The sequence below is a fragment of the Hyla sarda genome, chromosome 4 (genome assembly GCF_029499605.1).
Source record: "Hyla sarda isolate aHylSar1 chromosome 4, aHylSar1.hap1, whole genome shotgun sequence".
NCBI classification, from domain to species: Eukaryota; Metazoa; Chordata; class Amphibia; order Anura; family Hylidae; genus Hyla; species Hyla sarda.
The window spans coordinates 134,343,906-134,370,157 of NC_079192.1; the positions used below are offsets into that span (position 1 = coordinate 134,343,906).

General features: G+C 44.0%; 1 protein-coding gene across 1 annotated transcript in view; it reads right to left on the reverse strand.

Annotated features, from left to right (window-relative positions):
• Nucleotides 1-5,587: 5,587 nt before the first annotated feature.
• TRPM7 (transient receptor potential cation channel subfamily M member 7) overlaps nucleotides 5,588-26,252 on the reverse strand; it is a 150,775-nt gene continuing 130,110 nt past the window's right edge. Inside the window, exons 36-39 of the mRNA XM_056572202.1 lie at nucleotides 24,110-24,315; nucleotides 23,407-23,458; nucleotides 23,165-23,271; nucleotides 5,588-7,832 (exon numbers count right to left, since the gene is read on the reverse strand). Of these exons, the coding sequence (XP_056428177.1) occupies nucleotides 7,708-7,832; nucleotides 23,165-23,271; nucleotides 23,407-23,458; nucleotides 24,110-24,315 (490 nt within the window). The 3' untranslated portion in view covers nucleotides 5,588-7,707. The remainder of the gene's footprint in view (nucleotides 7,833-23,164; nucleotides 23,272-23,406; nucleotides 23,459-24,109; nucleotides 24,316-26,252) is intronic.

The window sequence follows — 26,252 nt, forward strand, 5'->3', positions numbered from 1 at the left end:
CGCTGTCGACTTCCCCACCAATGAACCCAGTTTGGTCACCGTGTACCAAGGTAGTAATGACCCCCAGGAGACTGTTAGCTAATACCTTCGCTAATAGCTTAACATCGGAGCGCAGTAAAGAAATTGGTCTATATGAGCAGCCCATGCTCTCACACTCTCAAAGTAGTGTTGCTGTTGAAAAAAGCACTTGTTGTCTGCCATCTGTAATAAATGTGAGTCTAATAGGGCTTGCATGGATTGCCACTTATCTCTAGCTAGGTCAGAAGGGTCACGCAAAAACCTTTGTTCTGCTAGGAGCACTTGCTGCTGTAGTGAGGCCTGAATTGCCCTATTCTTAGATTTACAGGTTGTCATATCCCTGATAAACATACCCCGCACATACGCCTTCAAAGAATCCCACACTGCACCCACCGAGGCAGTTCCCGCATTGAGCTCGAGAAAGGCTTCCACATCAGTCTTGAGCGTAAGGCCTACTGAGGGGACCTGAAGCCAAAATGGATTCAGTCACCACAGAGACCACCACAACCTAGGATGAGAATTTAAGGTGAGATGTACAAAAATAGGGGAGTGATCAGAAAGACTACGTGGGGGGGATACTCCACCGACGTGACCAGGGAAAAGACCAACTCTTTGCCCAGCGCAAGATTAATGCGTGATAACGTACCATAAGAGCTAGAGTAACAAGAGTATTGCAACTTGTAGAATTACATCTTCTCCAAAAGGTCTGCCGACCCCCCCCCCCCTCCTCCACAAACCTAGCCAAACCCATAGTAGAAGGAATTCAGGTAGGTCCCCAGGCACCAAACCTATCAAGTGTCGGCTGTAAGAGAGTATTGAAATCCCCAACCACCAAGAGCGGCATCGCTCGAGTATGGGGGGGGTAAACAGACTGCAACCAGTACACACATAGTACGATTGAAGGCACCATACAGGCCAACAAACCTACCCTCTGGATTAATAGATATTTCTATGAATAAGGACATTTACACCCCAGGCATGTGAGGAAAAAGTGGCGTGAAAGGTGTGGCCAAACCATGGTTTGTTCAACACATGTTTTGTATCATTTGTCAAGTGTGTCTCAGAGAGGCACAACACAGCAGGTTGGTAGGATTTAAGCTCCTGAAATCTAGCAGGACGCTTAGTGGGATCATTAAGGCCCTCACATTACCCGAACCCCCCCCCCCCCTCCCCTGGCCTGCTTGCAGCGGCAATCCACTGCTACAAGCAGCCACACAGGGGACCTGCGAGTCGCCAAGTGCACTCTGACATCGCGATGTCTGAGTGCACTTTACATGTGCAGTGTACTCAGACATCGCGGCTGCTCCGCAATGTCTGAGTGGATTCAGACAGCTGGAGGCACAAAATGGGTCGGGTCACTGGTGGATCCGTTACATGTGACCCTACTCTTAAAGCGGTCCATTAGGTTTCCATTTGGTGTTTGTTTATTCAGCGGAAACTGACCGGACAAATTTTTTTTACTGCTTTCAGTTCAATTAGGACCTAGTAATTTAACAAATTCTTTCACGGGGCTCTCTAAAAGGAACTCCAACACAGATGTGAACAGGTCTTCTATAGAACAATAGAAATAATAGTCTTTATATTAATAGAAGGGGTTACACTAAGCACTTAACTGCATATGATGACATACCTGCAGACTAATTATATATATAACTGGCATTTATCATTGTAGTGTAAGTGAAGCATTTTTCTACACTTTTATTTGTGCGCTGGTAATGTGTAGAAGCACCAAATTTATTAAATGGTCGCAGAGCATTTGATACATTTAGTGCAGGTCACATTTTCCGAAATGTCTCTCTTCACATACACCAAAAAGCTAAGCGAAATCTGGGCTGGTGTAGTTTTAGAGACTTTTCAGTGGCAGTGCGCCTTTTTTGCACCTTTTCACAAAAAGGCTCAGTTCATAAAACCCTTCCATATCATGTGTATTGCCAAAATCAGTGGATTGCAACTCAAAATCAGCAGAAATGTGTAAACCAAAAGGCGTAAATAAAGCCTGCTTGCGCCTTTTCTAGAGACAAAAAACAGTCTAAAGACAATGATAAATGCCGGCCAATGTGTGTATGTTATAGCATCACTTCCAAACGGCTAAAGATATGTCCATGAAACTTGGTACACGTTACTTATATGTCAAATACAAACATAGGATAGATAAATTAACCCTAACCTACCCCCATTTGCGAGGGTCAGGGTTTTTGTTTTAAGTTTCATGCAAGTCTATGGGAAATGTATGTTCCAGCATAACTTCCAAATGGCTGGAGATATTTTAATGAAAATTGGCACACGTGTTACTTTTATGTCAAATGAGGACGGGACATGAGAGCAGGTCAGGATATAAGGACAGGATATTAGGTCTGGATATGAGGGTGAGATATGAGGTCGAGATATGAGGACAAGTACTTCCTCCTATGTTGCTTTTCCTCCCCACAAGGATTAGGAAGGAAAAACCAGGCAACACCGTGTACTCAGCTAGTAGAGATATAAAATAAACTTTATTCTATCGCTCAATGAAGACTACAACCACAAAAAGCCTTTGGTGGCATTGGAAATGCCTGTGATTCTGGCAGATAATCATTGAACCTACACCTAAATGTTTAATCTACACTGCTCAAAAAAATTAAGGGAACACAAACAACACGATGTAACTCCAAGTCAATCACACTTCTGTGAAATCACACTGTCCACTCAGGAAGCAATCTAGGACATCATGTCTCGATCAATCCACCAACACCACATTGCACCACAGACTGTCCAGGAGGTGATGGATGCTTTAGTCCAGGTCTGGGAGGACATCCCTCAGGAGACCATCCGCCACCTCATCAGGAGCATGCCCAGGTGTTGTAGGGATGTCATACGGGCACATGGAGGCCACACACACTACTGAGCCTCATTTTGACTTGTTTTAAGGACATTACATCAAAGTTGGATCAGCCTGCAGTGTGGTTTTCCACTTTAATTTTGAGTGTGACTCCATATCTAGACGATTAGTTCATTTATTCAGATCTAGGATGTGTTATCTTAGTGTTCTCTTTATTTTTTTTTGAGCAGTGTATATCCTATAAGATCACCTGTGTATCCCATTCAGCCATACCTGCATAACATTTGACGCAGCAATAGATCCTGTCATAGTCACTTAATGGAGAATGCTATGTAGTAATTGCTAATCAGGCTACACAGGTGATCTCCTAGGATATAGATTATACATTTATATTTACCTTGAACATGTGTAGGTTCATTGATTGATTGTATGGTTTATTATGATTTATGTGTTATACACTTGAATTTAATTACTGGTGCATCTATATATGCATTACATGATTCATTGTCCCAATTATGTATTGTTTATCACTTGCACTATTTATGATTATGAATTATCACTTTCATGCAAGTTAAACAAAAACACACCGGCACTCCCTGTGTATGCAATCAATATTCACAGCTACTCTGGAACAGCCCTCCAAAGTGGCGCTCAGCAGTCACAGAATCCGCCTAAGGCGGAATAATATTACTGATGAGATGTTTGAATGACAGGTTGCAGCATAACAAAGTCACCTATGTAAACAGGGCTCATCCTTTGAGGTTAGTAAGAGAAGCACTGAGCAAGGCTAGGAATCTAAAATTTAAGGAACTGGTGAAAAAGAAAAGTCTTCCATTTATAGAAATAAATAATGTCCCATAAACAGATAGGTCACTATTTTGTAAAATCTGCACCATAATGAAATTACTGTTATGTTATACAGATACATTTAAACAGGTAGTGGCTCTTGGAACTGGGAGGTCTGAAAGATAAAAAAAAAAAAAAAAAAAGTGGAGTATGTGGAATCTTTCTAAATATGGTTTCCCATTAAGGGATTGAACATAGAGAAAGATGTAAGGTGAATGATACATATTTTTTTTTTTTGAGGGTGTGTGGTGATTTTGTCTTTTTTTAATGGACCTATGGAGAGAATAAATGTCCATATGTATTGTCTAAAAAGAAAAACCCAAAATATAACATCATCCTAGGGCTGGGCGGTATACCGGTTCATACGAATACCAACATTTTTGTGCTGCATGATATGAATTAACCCATACCGCAATACCAGTTTGGCCCATCCCCCTCGGGAATGAATGAATTATCAGCCCAGCGCTGCACTATCCCCACATCGGGGAACTAATCATATGTGACCCGTGAGCGCTGTTCTGCCCCCCCCCCCCCCCGCCCCCCCAATTAATTATCAGCCCAGCGCTGCGCTGTCCCCATCGGGGTAAATACTCACATGTCACCCGCAAGCGCTGCCCTCCTCGTCCTCCTGTTTGTTGTGCCCGCCGGCACTGACACTCTATTCTGTGCGGTATCCCTATACCCGGGCTGCAAAAAAAAAACAAAATAAACTTTAACTCCCCTCCCGTTGGTCCGGTACCGGTCTCATTTGCTTCTTGGGGACGGGAACGTCGGACAGCCGTCAGCCTATCACCGGCCGCAGCGATGTTCCGCCTCGGCTGGTGATAGGCTGAGCCCACTGTCATGTAAGAAGCTGGCTGACGGTTATCCGACGTTCCGTCCCCAGCATAAGGCCGACGTCGGAACATGCGTTAGTTTATTTTATTTACCTTTTGCAGCCCAGGCATAGGGATACCGCACAGTATAGAGTGTCAGCGCCGGCGGCCGCAACAAATAGGAGGATGAGGAGGGCAGCGCTTGCGGGTGATATGTGAGTATTTACCCCGATGGGGACAGTGCAGCGCTGGGCTGATAATATACCGTGGAACCGCCAAAAGTTACAAAAATACCGTGATACACACATTTGGTCATACCGCCCAGCCCTACATCATCCTGTATTTTTCCTTTCATCTTTATAATGGTGGCCACTAGAAAATCATTGGTGGCGCAAAAATGCTGATATATTAGCTTGATATACAGGTGGTGAGTAAGCTGCCTCTATCAGGGAGAAGAGTAACTGGTTAAATTACGGCCGTTACGCACCCTCTCCATAGACCTGAATGGAGGGGGCGTGGTATGACGTCATGTCTCCAGTCCCAGAAACAGAGACTGGAGAAGCAGCCCTGCATAGAATGCCGGGTGCTGCTTGGAGTTCGTGGGGGTCCCCAGCAGCTGCCCCCCCCTGCAATCAGAAATCTTATCCCCTTATCCTTTGAATAGGGGATAAGATGTATTTGGCTGGAATACCCCCTTAAATGCTTTTTTGTACAACTTTTTTGCCCTTTATTTTTGATGGTGTGCTGTACATACTTGAGAGCCGTAGGGGGTGTGGCCTACTACCGTTAAATTCACCACAGTGCACTTTTTTGGGGGTTGGTTGGGTGTTATCCATAAAAAAACATTTCCTCCAGGCAGTAAACATATGATAGAACTGCACTTCCCTGTGGAATCATTCTTCCATAATATATTTCATTCCTTGTATATATTCAAGCTGTCCATGTCCTGCTATATCTAACTGGAAGCTAAAAAGATGCCATGATGTTTGGACATTTGCTTTGACATAACACGTGGAGTTTAGAGCAATACAAAATCATTTATGATTTAACTCCTCCCAAATGCAACAATTTTCAGTAAAAGGAACTTCGTTGTTTCCATCCTGCCTCTTGTATGAGAACTTGTTTATTTGCAGCTTAAGTTATAATTTTTTAATGGTACATGTTAATGTACCATAAAATATATTGAAATTAAGAAACAAACCAATTAAAAAACAAGTATTTTTGGTATGGAAAAAAAATGAGATTACACAATCTTTTTTTAGTTTAGTTGCGTCCACTCAGGAGTTAAATGCGTGCATCATAGCAGGATGGTCCCAGATCAGCAACCGGGACCCATAGATAATGCCAGACATCACCGATCAGGATAATGTCCAGCAATAACAATTTAGACATCACTATCAAAGTTGATAGCAGCACGTAAATCTTAAAATGTAGAAAATCAGATCCTGGCTGCTCAGTGGAGCCATTTGGTACACCCGCGGTAAAATACTGCCTGCCTCAGGCCCGTCTGTTACCCGAAACGCGTCCACGCTTACTCTGAGTTGTTTGTTGGCTGTTCTCTGGTTTTTATGGGATCCGAATAAAGTATTCATCGCTACCACTGGCTACCTTTGCTGTTTGTTGCTCAGGACCATCTGATCGATGCTCCGGTGCTGCAGAAAGCCATTGCAGCCTGTAGCAATGGAGCACCTATAAAACTGATCCTAAGCAGATTGAGCCGAGAGGCGACGCCTGCTGTCAATCACAGAGAGGGGATACATTTTTCTATCCTGGTGATCTCCTTTAAAAGATCTGCTACTAATATCAGTGTGAGATGGCACAGGACACTTATTAGCATAAGGGGGACCTACACTGAATGAGACAAGTGGTTTTGAATGCTATGACTTATCTATGTAAAATTAAATGTAACCACCCTGCTAGAAACGTTTTGCTTATCTAAGAAGAGCCAATTTTGTTTAAGCCATTTTGCATTGTAGCAATCAGATATTGACTGGTTTGTCTGTGATCCGGAAGGAAGTCAGTAAACATCTGAGTCACAAATGATAAATGGTGAGACAAGGCTAATCTCGCTAAAATATGGCTAATATTAACCACATCATCTAAACATCATCGTAACAGAGCACACACATCCTCTTTCTCATACGTAAAGGTGACGTCCAGTTATTGTCCCCAAAGCCCCAAGTATTTAAATTCATAATGTATTAAATATTAAAGACTTTATGATTAAGGAAGGTTACAACAAAAAACAAATTGTGTGAAGAATAAATTTATTTTAGATTTTTAAAAGATTTAAATGATATATAAAATGTATACAGTATATTTCATTTTCCCCAGCAACATAAAACAATTTTAACAGCTAATTTGTTCGTGCCTTTATAAGTATTGTATCTATAAGATACACTACAGAGTAAAAATGTATAGAACTTTATTATTCGTTCTTTAGTTAAAACCTGCATATAGTACCTTTAAAAAAAAAAAGAAAATGAAAAAAGAAAAAGCTTTCACATACATTCTCTCAAAACATGGAATATTTAGATTACAATTCATTGGCCATGTTGCATTGCATTGTTTCATTATTTACAACCACTTCAGTAATTCATTAAAACATGTACTACATAACAATAAAAGATCTTTGTACAGACATATAAATACATTGAAAAATTAAGAGATTTTGTACATTCTCGGTTGATATACAGGTTTTACAGTTTGAGGTCTTTGGAAGATAACTTCTGAAGCAGACAAGGTATACTAGAAAAGCACTTATCTTTACAAGGCAACTTCAAGGGACATTTTCCCTATATGTTCTAAAATACAAGAATTATCTGCTGATCATGGCTTTACCAAACTGGTAAAATTGAAATATATAAAATATAGCAACTATACACAAATGAAACTCAAGTCACCATTTCATGTTTGCTATCAACACATTACCCTCTGATGTATTCACGGGCAGGTGGAAACCTCAGAGGAAGCATCATGAACTTCCCCAGCTATTAAACAAGGCATTCTGAAATTGTAGTTTACCCAAAACCTGGATTTACTAACTCTGGCTTAGGCCCACGGTAGGACCGTTTATGTAAGGTCTCCACTTTAGAAGTTAAAAAAATTAAATAAAACAAAAGAATCAAGACTCCTAGCAGCATGCACACATGTGCAATACCCAACTCATTGTGAGGGTTTGAGAAATGTCAACCACATGTGGGTTTTCAGTTATAGCATTAAACGGATAGAATTTTTGGACTCTTTGGTAGAATCATCAGGATCTGTTGATGATTCTGGAGGTTCATCCTGAGGAAATATCACTTTGTCAGGAGTGTAGTCATTCCTCTTCAAGTCTTTAAAGAAAAAGAGGAAAGCACTGTATCAGTAACCAGAAAGACTCATGCATTAACATTACTTACAGATTAGTTATTTATTTAACTGGCATGGCAGAATTTTTTTTTGAAATATATATATATTTTTTTTTTAACAAAACATACCACATACAAAAACAGAAAAAAATAAATAAATAAACCCAGAAAACCCATCCCACCCACACAGAAACCTCCCCCATCCCCCCCCCCCCCAACCCCCATGTACGTCCTTCACAACCCATCCAGATATCCCAATACACATGTCAAAAGTGGACAAACTAAACGCACAACCATACATCCGGCTAATCAGTTGACCCACATTATTCCAAAAATGTGTAAGGAAGCATGTGAGCATCGGGCAAGGAACAACGGGGACAGCAGGAATCCGGCCACACCCCAATCCTATGCAAGCAGAGGGGAGTATGATACACCCGGTGTAGTAGAAATATTTGGGGCACACGGTGGGCCTCCGACACTGCAAGCCGCAGGGTCATAGACATCACGGCATCCCAAACAGCTTGCAGGACACCAGGAGAATCCCTAGCTGCCTTCTGCGTGTTCGATATCTGAATGACTGCTCCATGCCTGAGATTCAGGCAGGAGCAGTCAAGCGCCGATAACACTGATGAATGCCATGCTACTGCATTACAGTGAACAGTGGAAGAGATCAGTGTGTGCAATGTTATAGCCCCCTATGGGGGCTATAACGTTGCAAAAAAAAAAAAGTGTTAATAAATGTGATTTAACCCCTTCCCTAATTAAGTCAGAATCACCCTCCTTTTCCCATAAAAAAAACCTATGTAAATAAAAATATAAACATATGTGGTATCGCCGCTTGCATAAATGTCCAAACTATAAAAATATATAATTAATTGAACTGCACAGTCAATGGCGTACACTTAAAAAATTCCAAAGACCAAAATAGCGTATTTTTGGTCACTTTTTATACCACCAAAAAAAAAAAATAAAATGAATAAAAATCGATTAAAAAGTACGATCAAAACAAAAAGGGTACCAATAAAAAAAACTTCTGATCACGGCGCAGAAAAAAAAAAAACATTCCCATATGTGGAAAAGTAAAGTTATAGGGGTCAGAAGATGACATTTTTAAACATATAAAATTTCCGGCATGTAGTTATGATTTTTTCCAGAAGTATGACAAAATCAAACCTATATAAGTAGGGTATCATTTTAACCATATGGACCTACAGAATAATGATAAGGTGTCATTTTTAAAGAAAATTGCACTGCATAGAAACGGAAGCCCCCAAAAGTTCCAAAATAGTGTTTTTTTTCTTAAATTTTGTCGCACAATGATTTTTTTTCCCATTTCACCGTGGATGTTTGGGTAAAGTGACTAATGTCAATGCAAAGTAGAATTGGTGGCGCAAAAAATAAGCCATAATATGGATTTTTAGGTGGAAAATTGAAAGGGTTATGATTTTTAAAAGGTAAGGAGGAAAAAAAAATGCAAAAACTGAAAAATGCTGAGTCCTTAAGGGGTTAACAACCCACAGGTGTTTGATGAATTTTCGGTAAAGTTGGATGTGAAAATGAAAAAAAAAAAAAATTCACTAAAATGCTGGTGTTACTCTACATTTTTAATTTGCACAAGGGAAAATAGGAAAAAAAAAGCCCCAAAAAAATTGTAGCCCCATTTCTTCTGAGTAAGAACATACCCCATATGTGGATGTAAAGTGCTCTGCGGGCCAACTACAATGCTCAGAAGAGAAGGAGCACCATTGGGATTTTGGAGAAAGAATGTGTCCGGAATTGAAGGACATGTGTGTTTACAAAGCCCCCATCGTGCCAGAACAGCGGACCCCCCCCCCCCCCCCCACATGTGACCCCATTTTGGAAACTACACTCCTCAGGGAATGTAATAAGGGGTACAGTGAGCATTTACACCCCACAGGTGTCTGAAAGATTTTTGGAACAGCGGTCCGTGAAAATAAAAAGTTACATTTTTCATTAGCACAGCCCACTGTTCCAAAAATCTGTCAAACGCCAAGGGGTGCTCACTGCACCCCTTATTAAATTCTGTGAGGGGTGTAGTTTCCAAAATGGGGTCACATGTGGGGGGTCCACTGTTCTGGTAACATGGGGCTTTGTAAACACACATGGCCCCCGACTTCCATTCCAAACAAATTCTCTCTCCAAAAGCAAATGGCGCTCCTTCTCTTCTGAGCATTCTAGTTCGCCCACAGAGCACTTTACATCCACATATTGGGCATCTCCATACTCAGAAAAAATATCATCACATATTTTGGGGTCTTTTTCTCCTATTATCCCTTGTGAAAATGGAAAAAATTGGAGTAACAGCAGCATTTTAGTGAGAAAAAAAAATTAATTTACACGTTTAGAGATTCTCTGGTGTCTGGTATTGTGCCAAGGGACTGGCGCAAGGCGAATGTGGTGCCAATCTTCAAAAAGGGCTCTAAGTCTTCCCCAGGAAACTATAGACCGGTAAGTTTAACGTGCATTGTGGGTAAATTGTTTGAAGGACTTATAAGGGATTACATACAGGAATACATAGGGGATAATTGTATTATAAGTGATAGCCAGCATGGGTTTACTAAGGATAGAAGTTGTCAAACCAATCTAATTTGCTTTTATGAAGAGGTGAGTAGAAGCCTTGAAAGAGGAATGGCTGTGGATATAGTGTTTCTGGATTTTGCTAAAGCGTTTGATACTGTCCCTCATAGACGTCTGACAGGTAAGTTAAGGTCTTTGGGTTTGGAAATTTTAGTTTGTAACTGGATTGAACACTGGCTCATGGATCGTACCCAGAGAGTGGTGGTCAATGATTCGTACTCTGATTGGTCCCCGGTTATTAGTGGTGTACCCCAAGGTTCAGTACTGGGCCCGCTGTTGTTTAATTTATTTATCAATGATATAGAGGATGGTATTAACAGCTCTGTTTCTATCTTTGCAGATGACACCAAGCTTTGTAGCACGGTACAGTCTATAGAGGATGTGTATAGGTTACAAGATGACTTGGATAGACTAAGTGTCTGGGCATCCACTTGGCAAATGAGGTTCAATGTGGATAAATGTAAAGTTATGCATCTGGGTACTAATAACCTGCATGCATCGTATGTCTTAGGGGGGATTAAACTGGCAGAGTCACTGGTAGAGAAGGATCTGGGTGTACTTGTAGATCACAGACTACAGAATAGCATGCAATGTCAGGCTGCTGCTTCCAAAGCCGGCAGGATATTGTCATGTATCAAAAGAGGCATGGACTCAAGGGACAGGGACATAATACTCCCCCTTTATAAAGCATTGGTACGGCCTCACCTGGAATATGCTGTTCAGTTTTGGGCACCTGTCCATAAAAGGGACACTGCGGAGTTGGAAAGGGTGCAGAGACGCGCGACTAAACTAATATGGGGCATGGAACATCTTAGCTATGAGGAGCGATTAAAGGAGTTACAATTGTTTAGTCTTGAGAAGAGACGTTTAAGGGGGGATATGATAAACGTATATAAGTATATTAATGGCCCATACAAAAAATATGGAGAAAAACTGTTCCAGGTTAAACCCCCCCAAAGGACGAGGGGGCACTCCCTCCGTCTGGAGAAGAAAAAGTTTAGTCTCAAGGGGCGACACGCCTTCTTTACTGTGAGGACTGTGAATTTATGGAACGGTCTACCTCAGGAACTGGTCACCGCAGGAACAATTAACAGCTTTAAAACAGGATTAGATACATTCATGGAACAAAACAACATTAATGCTTATGAAGAAATATAAAATCCCATCCCTTCCCCAATATCGCGCCACACCCCTACCCCTTAATTCCCTGGTTGAACTTGATGGACATATGTCTTTTTTCGACCGTACTAACTATGTAACTATGTCCAACTTTTGTGAAAATTTGTCAAACACCTGTGGGGTGTAGAGGCTCACTGTACCCCTTGTTACGTTCCTTGAATAGTGTGCCATGTGTTTTTTTTTTTTTTGCTATTCTGGCACCATAGGGGCTTCCTAAACGCAACATGCCCCCCAAAAACAATTTCCGCAAAATTTGCTTTCAAAATCCCTACCTACTGCCTTAGAGACACTCAGTTTTAGTCCCAAAGCAATAGGAGGAACCGAAAAAATACAGAGTCCGGAGGGAGCACTTCAAAACAAATGAACCAACAGACTGACAGGCGACCGACCACAGACCACAACTAAAAACACTGGGTGGGAGCTGTGTCCCCCAATGGAGTTTCTGAGAAAAAGATTTTACGATAAGTGTAAAAAATCTCCTTTTCTCATTCAGCCCGGGGTGGGAAAACAATGCAACCCGGAATCAAGCGGACGGCAGAGCCACCGCTGCCTGCATAACCTTACGCCCTAAAGAGGCGTCGGCGGATGCAGAAGTGTGCACTTGGTAAAACTTGGTGAACGTGTGCACCGAAGACCAAGTAGCCGCTTTACACACCTGTAGGGCCGAAGCCCTGTTAAAGACCACCGAAGAGGCCCCCCCCCCCCCCCCAGAGCGAGTGGAGTGAGCCGTGACCCGGAAGGGAGGATCTTTCCCCTTGGAACGATATGCTTCAGAAATGGCGGACCGGATCCACCTGGAGATGGTGGCCTTAGAAGCCGGCAAACCCTTGCGTCGGCCCTCCGGAAGGACAAACAGCGACTCAGACAGTCGGAAAGAAGAGGTGGCCGAAAGGTAAACTCGTAAGGCCCGGACCACATCCAGATTGTGGATAGAACGCTCCTTAGGATGAGACGGAGCAGGGCAGAAGGAAGAATGATATCCTCGTTCAGATGAAAAGACGAAACCATCTTCGGTTGAAAGGAAGGAACCGGCCGAAGCACTGCCTTGTCTTGATGAAGAATCAGGAAGGAGGTTGAAAAGAGCTGCCAATTTCGATACCCGTCGGATCGAGGTCACAGCTACCAAAAAGGAGACCTTCCAAGAGAGCAAACGAAGAGAAATGTCGCGGATAGGCTCGAATGGAACAGATTGCAAGGCACTCAGGACCAAATTCAAGTCCCAAGGGGGAGTAGGAGACCTGTAGGGAGGAATCTCATGAGCTACCCCTTGAAGGAAAGTGCGAATCGATGAGTCGGAAGCTAGAGGCCGCTGAAAAAGAATAGACAGCGCCGACACTTGGCCCTTGAGAGAACTAAGAGCCAAACGCGTTTCAAGACCCGACTGCAGAAACGCCAGAAGGTAGGCAGAGAATAACTAACCGGGGAAAGAGAGCGGGCCTCACACCACCGAAAATAAGCCCGCCAAGTCCTATGGTAGATTCTAGCAGAGGACAGTTTACGCGCCCTGAGCATAGTGCGAATAACCCCAGATGAGAAACCGCAAGCCTTCAATACCGTGGCTTCAACCGCCACGCCGTCAAACGCAGCGGCAGTGAATTGGGGTGGCAAAGAGGACCCTGAGAAAAAAGATCGAGGCGATCTGGCAGCCGAAAGGGCACGTTCGCCACGAGCCGAACCACGTCGGCGTACCAAGAGCGGCGGGGCCTATCCAGAGCCACTAGGATGGCAGATACGCCTTCCGCCTTGAGTTTCCTGAGCACTCGGGAAAGGAGGGGAAGTGGCGGAAACAGGTACGGGAGAGCGAACCGAGACCAGGGAATGACGAGGGCGTCCGCGGCCAGAGCCAGAGGATCTCTGGACTTTGCCACGAAGGTTGGGACCTGTCGATTTAGGTGGGGCGCAAAGAGGTCCACGTCTGGAGTCCCCCAACGACGGAAAATGGACTCTGACACCTCCGGGTGAAGGGACCACTCCCCGGGATCGGGAGAGGAGCGACTTAGAAAGTCCACTTCCCAGTTGTCCACCCCCGGGATGTGGATCGCTGATATGGAGGGAACCATGCGCTCCGCCTAGATCAATATCTTGGACACTTCGGTCATGGCCGCGCTGCTGCGAGTGCCTCCTTGGCGGTTTACATACGCCACGGCGTTGTCCGACTGAATGCGAACTGGGCGACCCCGAAGAAGAGACTCCCAGTGCTGGAGACAAAGAAAGATTGCCCGGATCTCTAGGACATTGATAGGAAGCCTGGCTTCCTGAGGGGACCATCCGGTCCAGGAGAACACCCCCCAACCGAGGAGGCTCGCATCCGTTGTAAGAACCAGCCAGTTCAATGGTAGAAACAAGCGGCCGCTCTGAAGGAGGGGAGAGTGGAGCCACGAAAGAAGAGACTGGCGAGCCGAGGTGGGCAGACGGATCCGGTGATCCAAGGACAGGGGGGATCCGTCCCAGAAAGACAGAATGGCCCACTGAAGCGGACGGCAACGGAACTGTGCAAACGGAACCGCCGTCATCATTCTGCCCAGTACTGCCATGCAGGCTCTGGATGCGGGCGTCTCAAGTGACGAACACCGGACAGCAGAGCACTCCGCTTGTCCGGAGGGAGGAAAACTCGGTCGCTCCCGGTATCGAACCGGAGGCCCAGAAAGACCAGAGACCGGGAGGGAGAAAGGTTGGATTTCTCCTCGTTGATCAGCCACCCAAAGCTGGTTAGGGTCAGCAGGGTGATGTGGAGACTCTCCTCGTTCTGGATTCGGGACAGAGCCTTGATAAGCAGGTCATCCAGGTAAGGAAGGACAGACACCCCCGGGACCTGAGAATGGCCATGATAGCCGCCAGGACCTTGGTAAAAACCCTGGGGGCTGTAGCCAGGCCGAAGAGCAGAGCCACAAATTGAAAGTGACCCTGCGGAACGGCAAACCGTAGAAAACGTTGATGAGGAGGAAAAATCGGGATGTGGAGATACGCATCCCGAATGTCCACCTAAGACAGGAATTCGTCCTGATCCATGGATGCCACGATCGACCGTAGCGACTCCATGCGGAAGTGGCGAAGTCGAAGATGTCGATTGAGGAGTTTTAGGTCCAAACTCGGACGGACTGAACCCTCCTTTTTGGGGACAACGAAGAGGTTTGAATAGAATCCCTTGAAACGGTCCTGAGATGGGACGGGCACAATGACACCCTGTTGCAACAGAGTGCGAATGGCAGAATGAAAACCTGCAGCCAGAGCAGGTGAACGAGAAGGCCGGGATCGAAAAACACGATCCCGGGGAAAAGAAGCAAACTCTATTCGGTAACCGTCGGAGACGACGTCCCGAACCCAAGAGTCCTGGACTTGCTCCAACCAGACGTCCCGAAAAAGAAGAAAGCAACCGCCTACCCGAGACGGAGTCCCGGGTGGGGGCGCCCCTTCAGGTCGAGGAAGGTTTGCGGGTTCCCGATTTAACGGGAAATTGGTTCGAACGACTATCCTGCTTCCATGAGGGGCGAAGTTTAAAGGACGGGCCCTGCCTACTCTGTGAGGGGCTCGATTTATCCTGGCGCCCATGGCCCAGTGAACGAAAGGACCGAAAGGAGGTTGACTTACGAAAACCCCCACGAGCCGCAGGGCGGCACGCCTTGCTCTGGGGAAGCAAAGAACTTTTACCGCCCGTAGCCTCGGAAATGATGTTGTCTAGCCGTTTCCAAAAAAAGGTGACTGCCCGTAAAGGCCATTTCCGTCAGAGATTTCTTGGAAGCCGAATCGGCGTTCCAAGCTTTGAGCCACATAGAGCGACGAATGGCGACTAGATTGCCAGACGCGACAGCTGGACAGCGAGCAGACTCCAATGAAACCTAGCATAAATAGTGACCTGCGTTTGAAACCTGATGAGCAATCTCAGCCAGATCATCCGGGGTGGACCCGGACAACAGCCCTTGACGAAGCTGAGAAGCCCACACCGATAAGGCCTTCGCGGCCCAGGTTGAAGAGAAGGCTGGGAGCAGGGAGGATCCCACTGCCTCAAATGCGTATTTGGCCAAATTCTCAACCAGTTTGTCCGCGGGATCCCTAAAGGAAGCGGCATTCGCCAACGGTAGAGTGGTGGTTTTGGATAAACGGGAGACTGGGGGGTCCACAGATGGTTGAACGGTCCATTTAGAGATAAGATCCTGAGGGAATGGACACAGAGTCTTTAACCGTTTAGTGCCTCGGAAGCGCTTCTCCGGAAGCTTTCAGGCGGTCTCCAGAAGTTCAAACAACTCCTTATGAGGATGGAAAACCTTGGGAGAGCGATAAGTACGTGTAAAGGAAACTTCAGGAGCAGGGTCCGAAGGTCCAGAGTCCTGTAGATGGAAGGTGTCCCTGACTGCAGACACCAAGCTGTCCACCAAGTCAGACATGGATGACAGCTCTTCAGAATCCAAATGCGGAGCCGGGTCTGAGTCCGCTAGTTCACCCAGAGATCGGGAACGGTGAGTGGAGGCTCCCGATCTAGGTGACCGGGATCTGGAAGGGCGGTTCAGGGAACGAGAACGGCCCCTAGGAGAGCGGTCGCGAGACCGGGAACGCTGCCTAGGAGCGGGAGACCTGGAGCGCGAGCGGCGCCTGTTTTAAGGAGATGAGTCAAGATAAAAAAAAACATGGGCGCCTGTGGGAGCGTCGGCGGTCCGAAGACGCCGAACTTGTTTCCCGAGGGGAAGTCTGAGACACCCAAACCGGGGCAGGGTCAGGGACCACAGACACCGAAGGGCCATCTTGGGCAGGGGGAGTAGGGCGTGAGGAAGAGCGGGCAGAACGAGTGGGTTCAGCCGAACCCCCCGAAAATTTAACCTTACACCCTGTACAAGCATAGTAAGTGACCAAAGCAGGGGCTGCCTGTCTGAAAGCGGGTTCAAAGCTGGGGGTGGACATTGCCAAGTACAGCTAACTAGTGACAGAAGAAAAACTGGAACAAGCTCACCCAGGTTCCTGACTGACGTCCCTGCAGCTTCAGGAATACAGGACAGCCGGCTGAATAAGCAGAGATGCCGCAGCCGAGAAGGGAGACCCACAGGAGCAGAGTGCAGCAGCGTCTGTGAAGATGGCAGTGCTGGACTCGGAGCGGAGTCACGTGATGCCGAAGGGGAGGAGTCAACACGCGCACGCTAGCACAGGAGAGGCTGAGAAAAGCCTGGCGTGCCCTCGCTGCCGCCGGATAGGCTGAACATGCCCTCCCCGTGCGAGCGCTGCGGTCATTGGACACGCAGAGAGCGCGAATAAGGGGGCGGAGCTACTCGCTCATGCCGCCCTGATGCTTGAGAAGCCGGCAGCAGTCTCCCACTGCGGGGACGGCTGCAGGAGATAATAGCCGAGACCGCCCACGGAACTGAAAGGCGGGTAGGTCCCAGACCGGACAGCAGCAAATGCCGTCCGGAGAAGCCGGCGGCTGCCTCACCGTGTGTGGGGACGGCTGTCGGTATTGAAGTATGCCGCAGATGCGCCCAGTTCCCCCCAAGAAGCTCCTCACAATAAAAGAGCCCCTCCAACCCTGAATAAAGAATCATTCCTATGGTTAACCCTTGAGGGGCCTAGGTTAGGTGATTCCCATGATTAACCCCTGACAGGCCCTAGGTTAGGTGGAGTGGGGTGGGTGAGAGGGGTACCGGGGAATATACTCACCTGACTATGGAGGTATACTTACCTCCTTAGAAGTCTGTTCCCCAGAAGTCTTCACCAGACTAAGCCTTCTGCATCATGCCAGGCTTCTGTAAGCGGGGCGAGCAGAGGCAATAGGCGACCCAGACCCAAGGTACAAACCTGATGCTGGCCGGTGATGAGGAAGGGTTAACGGACCATAGTCTAAGGAACTGTGCCGTTCAGTCGCATGTGGGGAAACAGGTAGCGCCATGCTCCTGTCGCCCCTACCTAGAAAAAACAAAAAATAAGAAAAAATCTAAACACTAACTCTAAAAAATAACAAAATAGACCAGGCCTGGAGCAATCCAGGCCCGTGTTGCTTCCTATGACACTAAGCTAAAGCTGAGTGTCTCTAAGGCAGTAGGTGGGGTATACCCTGCTGGGAGGGGCCGACTTCTTTTTTGCATGCCTAGTGTCAGCCTCCTAGTGGCATGAAGATATACCCACGGTTCCTGTGTCCCCTCAATGGAGCTGAATGAGAAATGCAACATTTTTAAATTTTTCATGAAATTTGGGAATTTATCACCAAGAAATGATGCAAGTATCGACGAAAATTTACCACAATGTTAAAGTAGAATATGTCCCGAAAAAACAATCTTGGAATCAAGCACCCCAGTTAATGCTTAAAGTGACCGGTCAGATGTGCAAAAAATGCTCTGGTCCTTAACCCCTTAACGACGCAGGACGTATATTTACGTCCTGCGCCGGCTCCCGCGATATGAAGTGGGGTCGCGCTGCGACCCTGCATCACATTGCATCGATCCCGGCGCTCATCAACGGCCGGGACCCGGGGCTAATACCACACATCGCCGATCGCGGCAATGTGCGGTATTAAGACTTTAGAAGCAGCGGTCAAAGCTGACCGCTGCTTCTAAAGTGAAAGTGAAACTATCCCAGCTAGTCAGTCGGGCTGTTCGGGACCACCGCGGTGAAATCCCGGCGTCCCGAACAGCTTACAGGACACCGAGAGGGCCCTTACCTGCCTCCTCGTGTCCGATCGACGAATGACTGCTCTGTGCCTGAGATCCAGGCAGGAGCAGTCAAGCGCCGATAACACTGATCACAGGCGTGTTATTACACGCCAGTGATCTGTGTAAGAGATCAGTGTGTGCAGTGTTATAGGTCCCTATGGGACCTATAACACTGCAAAAAAAAAAAAAAGTAAAAAAAAAAAAAAAAGTGTTAATAAAGGTCATTTAACCCCTTCCCTAATAAAAGTTTGAATCACCCCCCTTTTCCCATAAAAAAAAATAAAACAGTGTAAATAAAAATAAACATATGTGGTATCGCCGCGTGCGTAAATGTCCGAACTATAAAAATATATCGTTAATTAAACCGCACGGTCAATGGCGTACACGTAAAAAAAAAATCCAAAGTCCAAAAAAGCGTATTTTGGTCACTTTTTATACCATTAAAAAATGAATAAAAAGTGATAAAGTCCGATCAAAACAAAAATCATACCGATAAAAACGTCAGATAACGGCGCAAAAAATGAGTCCTCATACTGTCCTGTACGTGGAAAAATAAAAAAAGTTATAGGGGTCAGAAGATGACATTTTTAAACATATAAATTTTCCTGCATGTAGTTATGATTTTTTCCAGAAGAACGACAAAATCAAAGCTATATAAGTAGGGTTTCATTTTACCCGTATGGACCTACAGAATAATGATAAGGCGTCATTTTTACCGAAATATGCACTGCGTAGAAACGGAAGCCCCCAAAAGTTACAAAATGGCGTTTTTTCTTCATTTTGTCGTACAATGATTTTTTTTTCCGTTTTGCCATGAATTTTTGGGTAAAATGACTAATGTCACTGCAAAGTAGAATTGGTGACGCAAAAATAAGCCATAATATGGATGTTTAGGTGGAAAATTGAAAGGGTTATGATTTTTAAAAGGTAAGGAGGAAAAAATGAAAGTGCAAAAACTGAAAAACCCTGAGTCCTTAAGGGGTTAAGGTCATAATGGGTTTGGCCATTAAGGGATTAAACACTGTTATACAGGCTGTGCACTCACTACTTACTTTGTAGCAGAATATAATTTATTTAGTGCTGTTACAGGAAAAGATAGAAAATATTAAAAAAAACGTGATGGGGTATACTTCCTTTTGGAAAATACCCTAGGCTATCATATAGAAGGAAATGTCTTGAATCAACAGTGACCATTTAAGATTGGTCAATTCATGAAAGCTTGAGCAACCAGAAACAAAAAACATAAAAAAAAAATAAAAAAAACACAACAACAATGGGTATAATTACAAGATATTGCAGTAATTACCTTGGGCAGTGACTGGGACTGAAGCAGATTGACAATGTGAATGATTGAATGGTTTAATTACATCTATGGTTTGACTTTATGATGTATGATCAGAACACTGTCTTTTATTGGACACTATTTGTGTTGACAATGCATGATTTACATTTCAGACCCTTATGGATCAATTATTATAATGTAAATATGTTTTACTAAAGATTATAATTAGTACAACATATTCACAATGTAATAAGAATTGACTCATAAGAGATTGAGCAACTGTAATAAATATTCTGCAATATACTGTCCTTAAATGACCAAAAAACTAAGAGTAGGTCAACCCACAGTAGACTTTTCCCACCACAGATCAAGAGTTTAAATGGGTACTCTCATTAAAGTAAATATTTTTTATTATAAAGATTATGCAAAAATAAAACAGGTTTCTAATATATGTTAATTAAAAAAAAATCTTTTATTTTTTTTCACATTATAAAACCTGGCCACTAGGTGTCACCCTATATGGCTCAGGAAGCATTTTCACCCCCTTATGTTGAGCACGTTCGGACCACTGCTGGCCAGGCAGCGTGGTCCGAAATGCTTGTTCACAGCTCGCTCTCTGCCTGTATATGAAACCGGCAGAGAGCGAGCACAGCGCTCGTTAGCACGCAGCACGCAAAATTTGAATCTCCTCGCCCCCCCCCCCCCCTTCATATGCCTTTTCACACTGCAGCACACGTGCTGCAGTGTCTCATGCTGTAGACAGAGAGGGAGACGAGAGCGGAGATGCTGGGCGCAAAATATGAATATCCCCGCCCCCCTTCATATGCCTCTTCTCACTGCAGGAAGACGGGCGGAAGCGATCTCCGGCCAGGCTTCAGATGACGTCACACTGGCCGGGGCCGCCCACTTCCTGCCCTCCGGAGACAGCTCAACTCTGAGCTACTGAAGATGTTTGAAAAAAGGTATTTTTAGGGGGAAATTTGAATGAAATAAATACAGGGATATACGTAGGTAGTGTCAGGGACAGATGGGGAGGGGGATAAGGGAAATTTATGTTAGTGATAGCTACTCTTTAAGGGTACGTTCACACATATATAGATTTGATGTGCAGGATTTTCTGCTGCAGATTTCAATGTAAAATAAATGACAGCACAGCTTCTAATCTGTAGTTACAAATCCTGTACATCAAATCTGCACAGGATCCTGTATGTGTGAACGCACCCTAAAAGGGGAAACTGACAGCTAGTTCAGCCCCACTTAATCCAAAATCACATACAGTCATGGCCGTTAATGTTGGCCCCCCTGATATTTTTCTAGAAAAGAAAGTATTTCTCACAGAAAAGGATTGCAGTAACACATGTTTTGCTATACACATGTTTATTACCTTTGTGTGTATTGGAACTAAACCAAAAAAGGGAGGAAAAAAAAGCAAATTGGACATAATGTCACACCAAACTCCAAAAATGGTCTGGACTAAATTGGCACCCTTAACTTCATATTTGGTTGGACACCCTTTGGAAAAAATAACTGAAATCAGTAGCTTCCTATAGCCATCAATACACACAATACACCTCTCAGCCAGAATGTTGGACCACTCTTCCTTTGCAAACTGCTCCAGGTCTCTCTTATTGGAAGAAATAGCTTCAGAGAGAATGCCGGCTCCACGTGGTGCAGCATACAAGCAGGAAGAGACAAAAGGTAAAATCAGGGGTAGTTTATTTCCCAAGATGCAACGCGTTTCGCTGCAGACAAGCCGCGTCTTCAGGCATAACAAGGAACATATGGGTAAGTATTTTATAATGGTAGTAATCAACTACGTCAGAGGGATGATAAGAACAACCAACCAATAGGTACAAAAGGTTGAACATACATAAAAAAGGGGGAGCACTATTATATAAAATTACATATGCAATCATAGCGTACATAACCGAATGTATGAGAAAAACAATCGAAATACAAAAAACAAAAAAATAAGATAAAATTAAATATCAATATAAAACTTGAGGCATAATGATAAGTGATATGAAAAAAAACGCCGGGCCAAATGTTAAACCAAAGTAAGGCACAAGGTACGGACGGCAGTGGCGCATCAGTAGCTCAAAAAAGCATATAAAAACAAACACACCAAACTTGTTAAAAAAAAAAAAAAGATATGTAGCTATGTAACAAAAATTACAAAAAATACTACTGAAAAAATATGTGAATGTATGGCAAAAAAACAAGATGTATGGGAAAAATTGTGTGAATGTATGACAAGAGATGGAATGTATCGGAAAGAAAATGTATCAAATGTCAATTTTAACGAACATTTTCTATGGTCTCATTCAGACCATGCAGTACTAAAGATCCAAAAGGACTCACGGTTGATTAGATATTGAAAACGATTGGGTTTATTCTCTGGTACTGTTTCAAGGATAACTAGACATAAGGAGGATATATCATTTTTATGAACAATTGTAAAATGAACAATTGTAAAACCATAGAAAATGTTCGTTAAAATTTACATTTGATACATTTTCTTTCCGATACATTCCAACTCGTCATACATTCACACAATTTTTCCAATACATCTTATTTCTTGCCATACATTCACATTTTTTCTGTAGTATTTTTTGTAATAATTTTATGTTTGTTTTGCGTTTTCTTTATATGCTTTTTTGGGCTACTGATGCGCCACTGCTGTCTGTACCTTGTTCCCTACTTTGGTTTTACATTTGGCCCGGCAGTTTTTTTTCGCATCGCTTATTATGCCTCAAGTTTTATATTGATATTTTATCCTATTTTTTGTTTTTGTATTTCAAGTGTTTTTCAGATACATCTGGTTATGTATGCTATGATTGCATATGTAATTTTATATAATAGTGCTCCCCCTTTCTTATGTATGTCCAATCTTTTGTGCCTATTGGTTGGTTGTTCTTATCATCCCTCTGATGTAGTTGATTACTACCATTATAAAATACTTACCCATATGCTCCTTGTTATGCCTGATGAAGCTGCTTGTCTGTAGCGAAACACATTGCATCTTGGGAAATAAACTACCCCTGATTTTACCTGGTCTTTTCCTGCTTGTATCTTGCGCCACGTGGAGCCAGCATTCTCTCTGAAGCTATTCCGTATTTCCACCATTGTTTAGCCAGGCAAGTATGCTGGGTATGTGGAAAAATTTCTTTGATATGTACTGCCCTCTTACTTCAATAGGATTCCACTGTCTTAAAATTTAGCAGAATTGCAGGCAAAATCCTGTGTACACAGAATTCTTCCAAAATTCTGCTAAAAATTTCGTTCAGCAAACTTTGCCGAATGGAATATGTGCTGAATTGCGGAATTCCTCCATGTGAACATGGCCTAACAATGCAGTGTTACATGTGGATGTTACAGCAGAATTCACTCCCTCCCATACACTCATTGTAAGGGGGAAATCTGCAGTGGAACTCCATAAATTGACAGGCACCTGCAGGTCAATTTTCATGCTAAAAATTAGATGGCAGTGAGTGACATTTGTAAAATCACATACATGTGTATTGTACTGTAATCTGTTGCGGAATGTACTTATATATATCTGCAGAAAATCTACATTTTAAAGCCCTACTGTGTCCTAAGTTGATAAGTGATGTAAACATGCAGTTTACCTGGAAGCTTAAGCTTTCTGCAGATTGAATTGCAGTGGTGCTTAGCACGGAAATTCTTAATAGCATCATCTCCGAGATTTGCTGGTCCAAATATCATGTCTGACGACCTATAGAAATATTGTCATGTTAGTATAAATATTTTTTTTTTTTTTTTTTACAGAGTACATCAGATTAAACAGAAGGACATGTATTTCTAATAGTAAATATATGCATAATTAAAGACAGATTAACTAATAACTTGCCTTTTTTCTCCAGATTTTATAACTGATGGGTCGGTAAGGTTTTCTCCAACTCCTGCAATCAGACAAAACAATTATCTCATCTATTATAACAACTCTTATTTACTGTGTCTTGCAGTGAAGAAGTCTAGTCTTACATTTAAAGGGAGTGTTTTATAAAAATGATATGGTGCTGAAGAGAAAATAGAAAAAAAAGACAATTAACTAGCCCTTTTACCCCAAAGCTTCCATTGCCTCCGTCCGGTCCCCTCCGTCCCATCTTCTTTCTTTCTCCTGCTTTTGAGAGCAGTGCTTGCTGCAGGACATGTCCACTCAACCAATCACTGGCCAAAACAGGACAATGCTGCAGCCAGTGATTTGCTGTGCAGTAAAGTCCTGCAACCACCACTTGTTTCAGAAGCAAAAAGAAAAAAAAAAAAAAAATCAGTGGGCCGGAGGAGGTGAACAGGAGTTGCAGGGGATCAGGAACAGGCAAGTATGGGATTTTTCAATTTTCCCCCCAAGCCCATGTTTTTAATAAAACACTGGAATACCCATTTTACTTTGAACTGCAATATTCACTGTAATATATACCCTTAGAGAAAATCTTTACTGCAATATCATAAATTTGAAATATGATTGCAAACCACCAATTGATTTAAAAAAGAAACAAAACAATTAAAACATTTTTCAACAACTGAATGAAAGATTATATGCAAAGTCTCACCTTGTAAATCTAGAACCAAAAGCTCTCCTCTTGTGTATTCAAAGGTCCAGTGGCTAAACGCCAACATGGTTTCCTCTAACATATTCGTTGGGACACGCTCATCTCCATTATTGTTATTGTATTTTCGGAACTCTCCATTCATACACTCCTCAATTGCAAACCACTGGCCAGCCGAATGGCAATACAACAAGAACACTTCTAAAAATCTTAGGGTGGAAAAAAAAAAGCACAATAAAGTTCCCAGTACATTACATTTTCTCAATGTAGACTTTTGTGGACTTTTATCTGCATAAGGAACATAAATCAAGCCAACCCTAAGATGATGCTCCAGGTAGGAGGAATAAAGGAAAGTAGCTTGCTGTCCCTACTGATTGCAGCAATTCTTGTGTCAGGATGGAGCCAGTGATTGACTAAGCGGGCTGTTACTCACAATGAGGGGCATTTACTAATCTTTTACTATGTAGTCTGGTTTTTACCCTGTTTTTTTCTACTTCATTTTTGACTGTGCGACAAATTTACTAAATTGTTGCACGGCATTAATAAATTTGGCACACATAGGCAAAAGTGGGAAATTTACTTCATGTAGTAGAAAAAATAGTCTGTTCCTTTTTCCACCTGTCTGAATAGGTTTGGCTGCTGGTTTCCTTCTGGATCTTTTGTTTTTGAATTTTTTTTTTTAGCTTTTTCACCACATCTAAATAATTCAATAACTACAGTGGTCCCTCAAGTTACAATATTAATTGGTTCCAGGACGCCCATTGTAAGTTGAAACCATTGTATGTTGAGACCATAACTCTATGGAAACGTGGTAATTGGTTCTAAAGGCACCAAAATGTCATCCAAAATAGGAAAAAGTGACAAAGAAAAATAAGTAGATAACTAATATAGATAAAGCAAATCATTACATATAAAAGTAATAAAGATCTGCTGGGAGCTGTAAATTACTGTCTATGTCTGTTTCCCAAGCAGGGAGCCTCCAGCTGTTGCAAAACTATAACTCCCAGCATGCCTAGACAGCCTTTGACTGTCCAGGCATGCTGGGACTTGTAGTTTCGCAACATCTGGAGGCAACCTGGCTGGGAAACACTGTTTTAGGCCAGTGTTTCCCAACCAGGGTGCCTCCAGATGTTGCAAGACTACAACTCCCAGCATGCCTAGACAGCCTTTGGCCTCGGAAGGGTAAGTGAACGTTTTCGCCGGTCCCCTTCAGCTGTTTAGTTTTGCAACAGCTGGAGGACTGTAGTCTTGCAACATCTGGAGGCACCCTGGTTGGGAAGCTTGGGCAACTTACCGGCTTCCGTAGGATCCAGCGCTGCACGACAGTGCCGCGCGACTATCTCCGACAGCGATCGTCGCTGGAGCCTCGGAAGGGTAAGTGAACGTCTTCGCCGGTCCCCTTCAGCTGTTTAGTTTTGCAACAGCTGGAGGACTACAGTTTACAGACCACAAACCAGTGGTCTGCAAACTGTGGCCCTCCAACTGTTGCAAAACTACAACTCCCAGCATGCCTGGACAGCCAAACCCAAAGCCCAGGAGCCCGGGCTGAGATTACAGTGCAGCCACCCGGGCTCCTCATACGGCCTCCCCGCTACCCCCTAACCCCCCCCCCCCCCCCTTGTCTCCCGCCTGGGCTCCTCATACGGCCTCCCCGCTACCCCCCCCCTTGTCTCCCGCCTGTGCCGCTCAGCTCCCGCTGCTACAAGACTACAACTCCCAGCGTGTCCTCACTGTAAGGGCATGCTGGGACTTGTAGTCTTGCAACAGCAGACAGATGGGAGTTGTGTGGCGCTGGCAGGTGAGAGGGGGGGGGGGGGGGATATAAATCACTGTAGTGTCCCGGTAGCGCAGTGAGGGTAGCGGGGAGAAAGTATGTCGTAGCCCGGGCGGCAGTAGCTTTTCCTGCTCCATGTTGGAGCTGGAGTAAATTTAGTCAATTTTTACGGCCGTTGCGACAGTTTATTGCGCAACTGCGACTGTCTCAGTTAATAAATTCCCGACCACTGCAAGTAAAAACTGAAAACTTGCGGAAATTAAGCGGGAAAAAAAATTTTGACTTTCTAGCTCTTGCTAGGGAAAGTCGCACAATTTATAGGGTAGGCGCAATTGCGACAATTTTGCGCCAAAAATAGTCAGAAAAAAATGA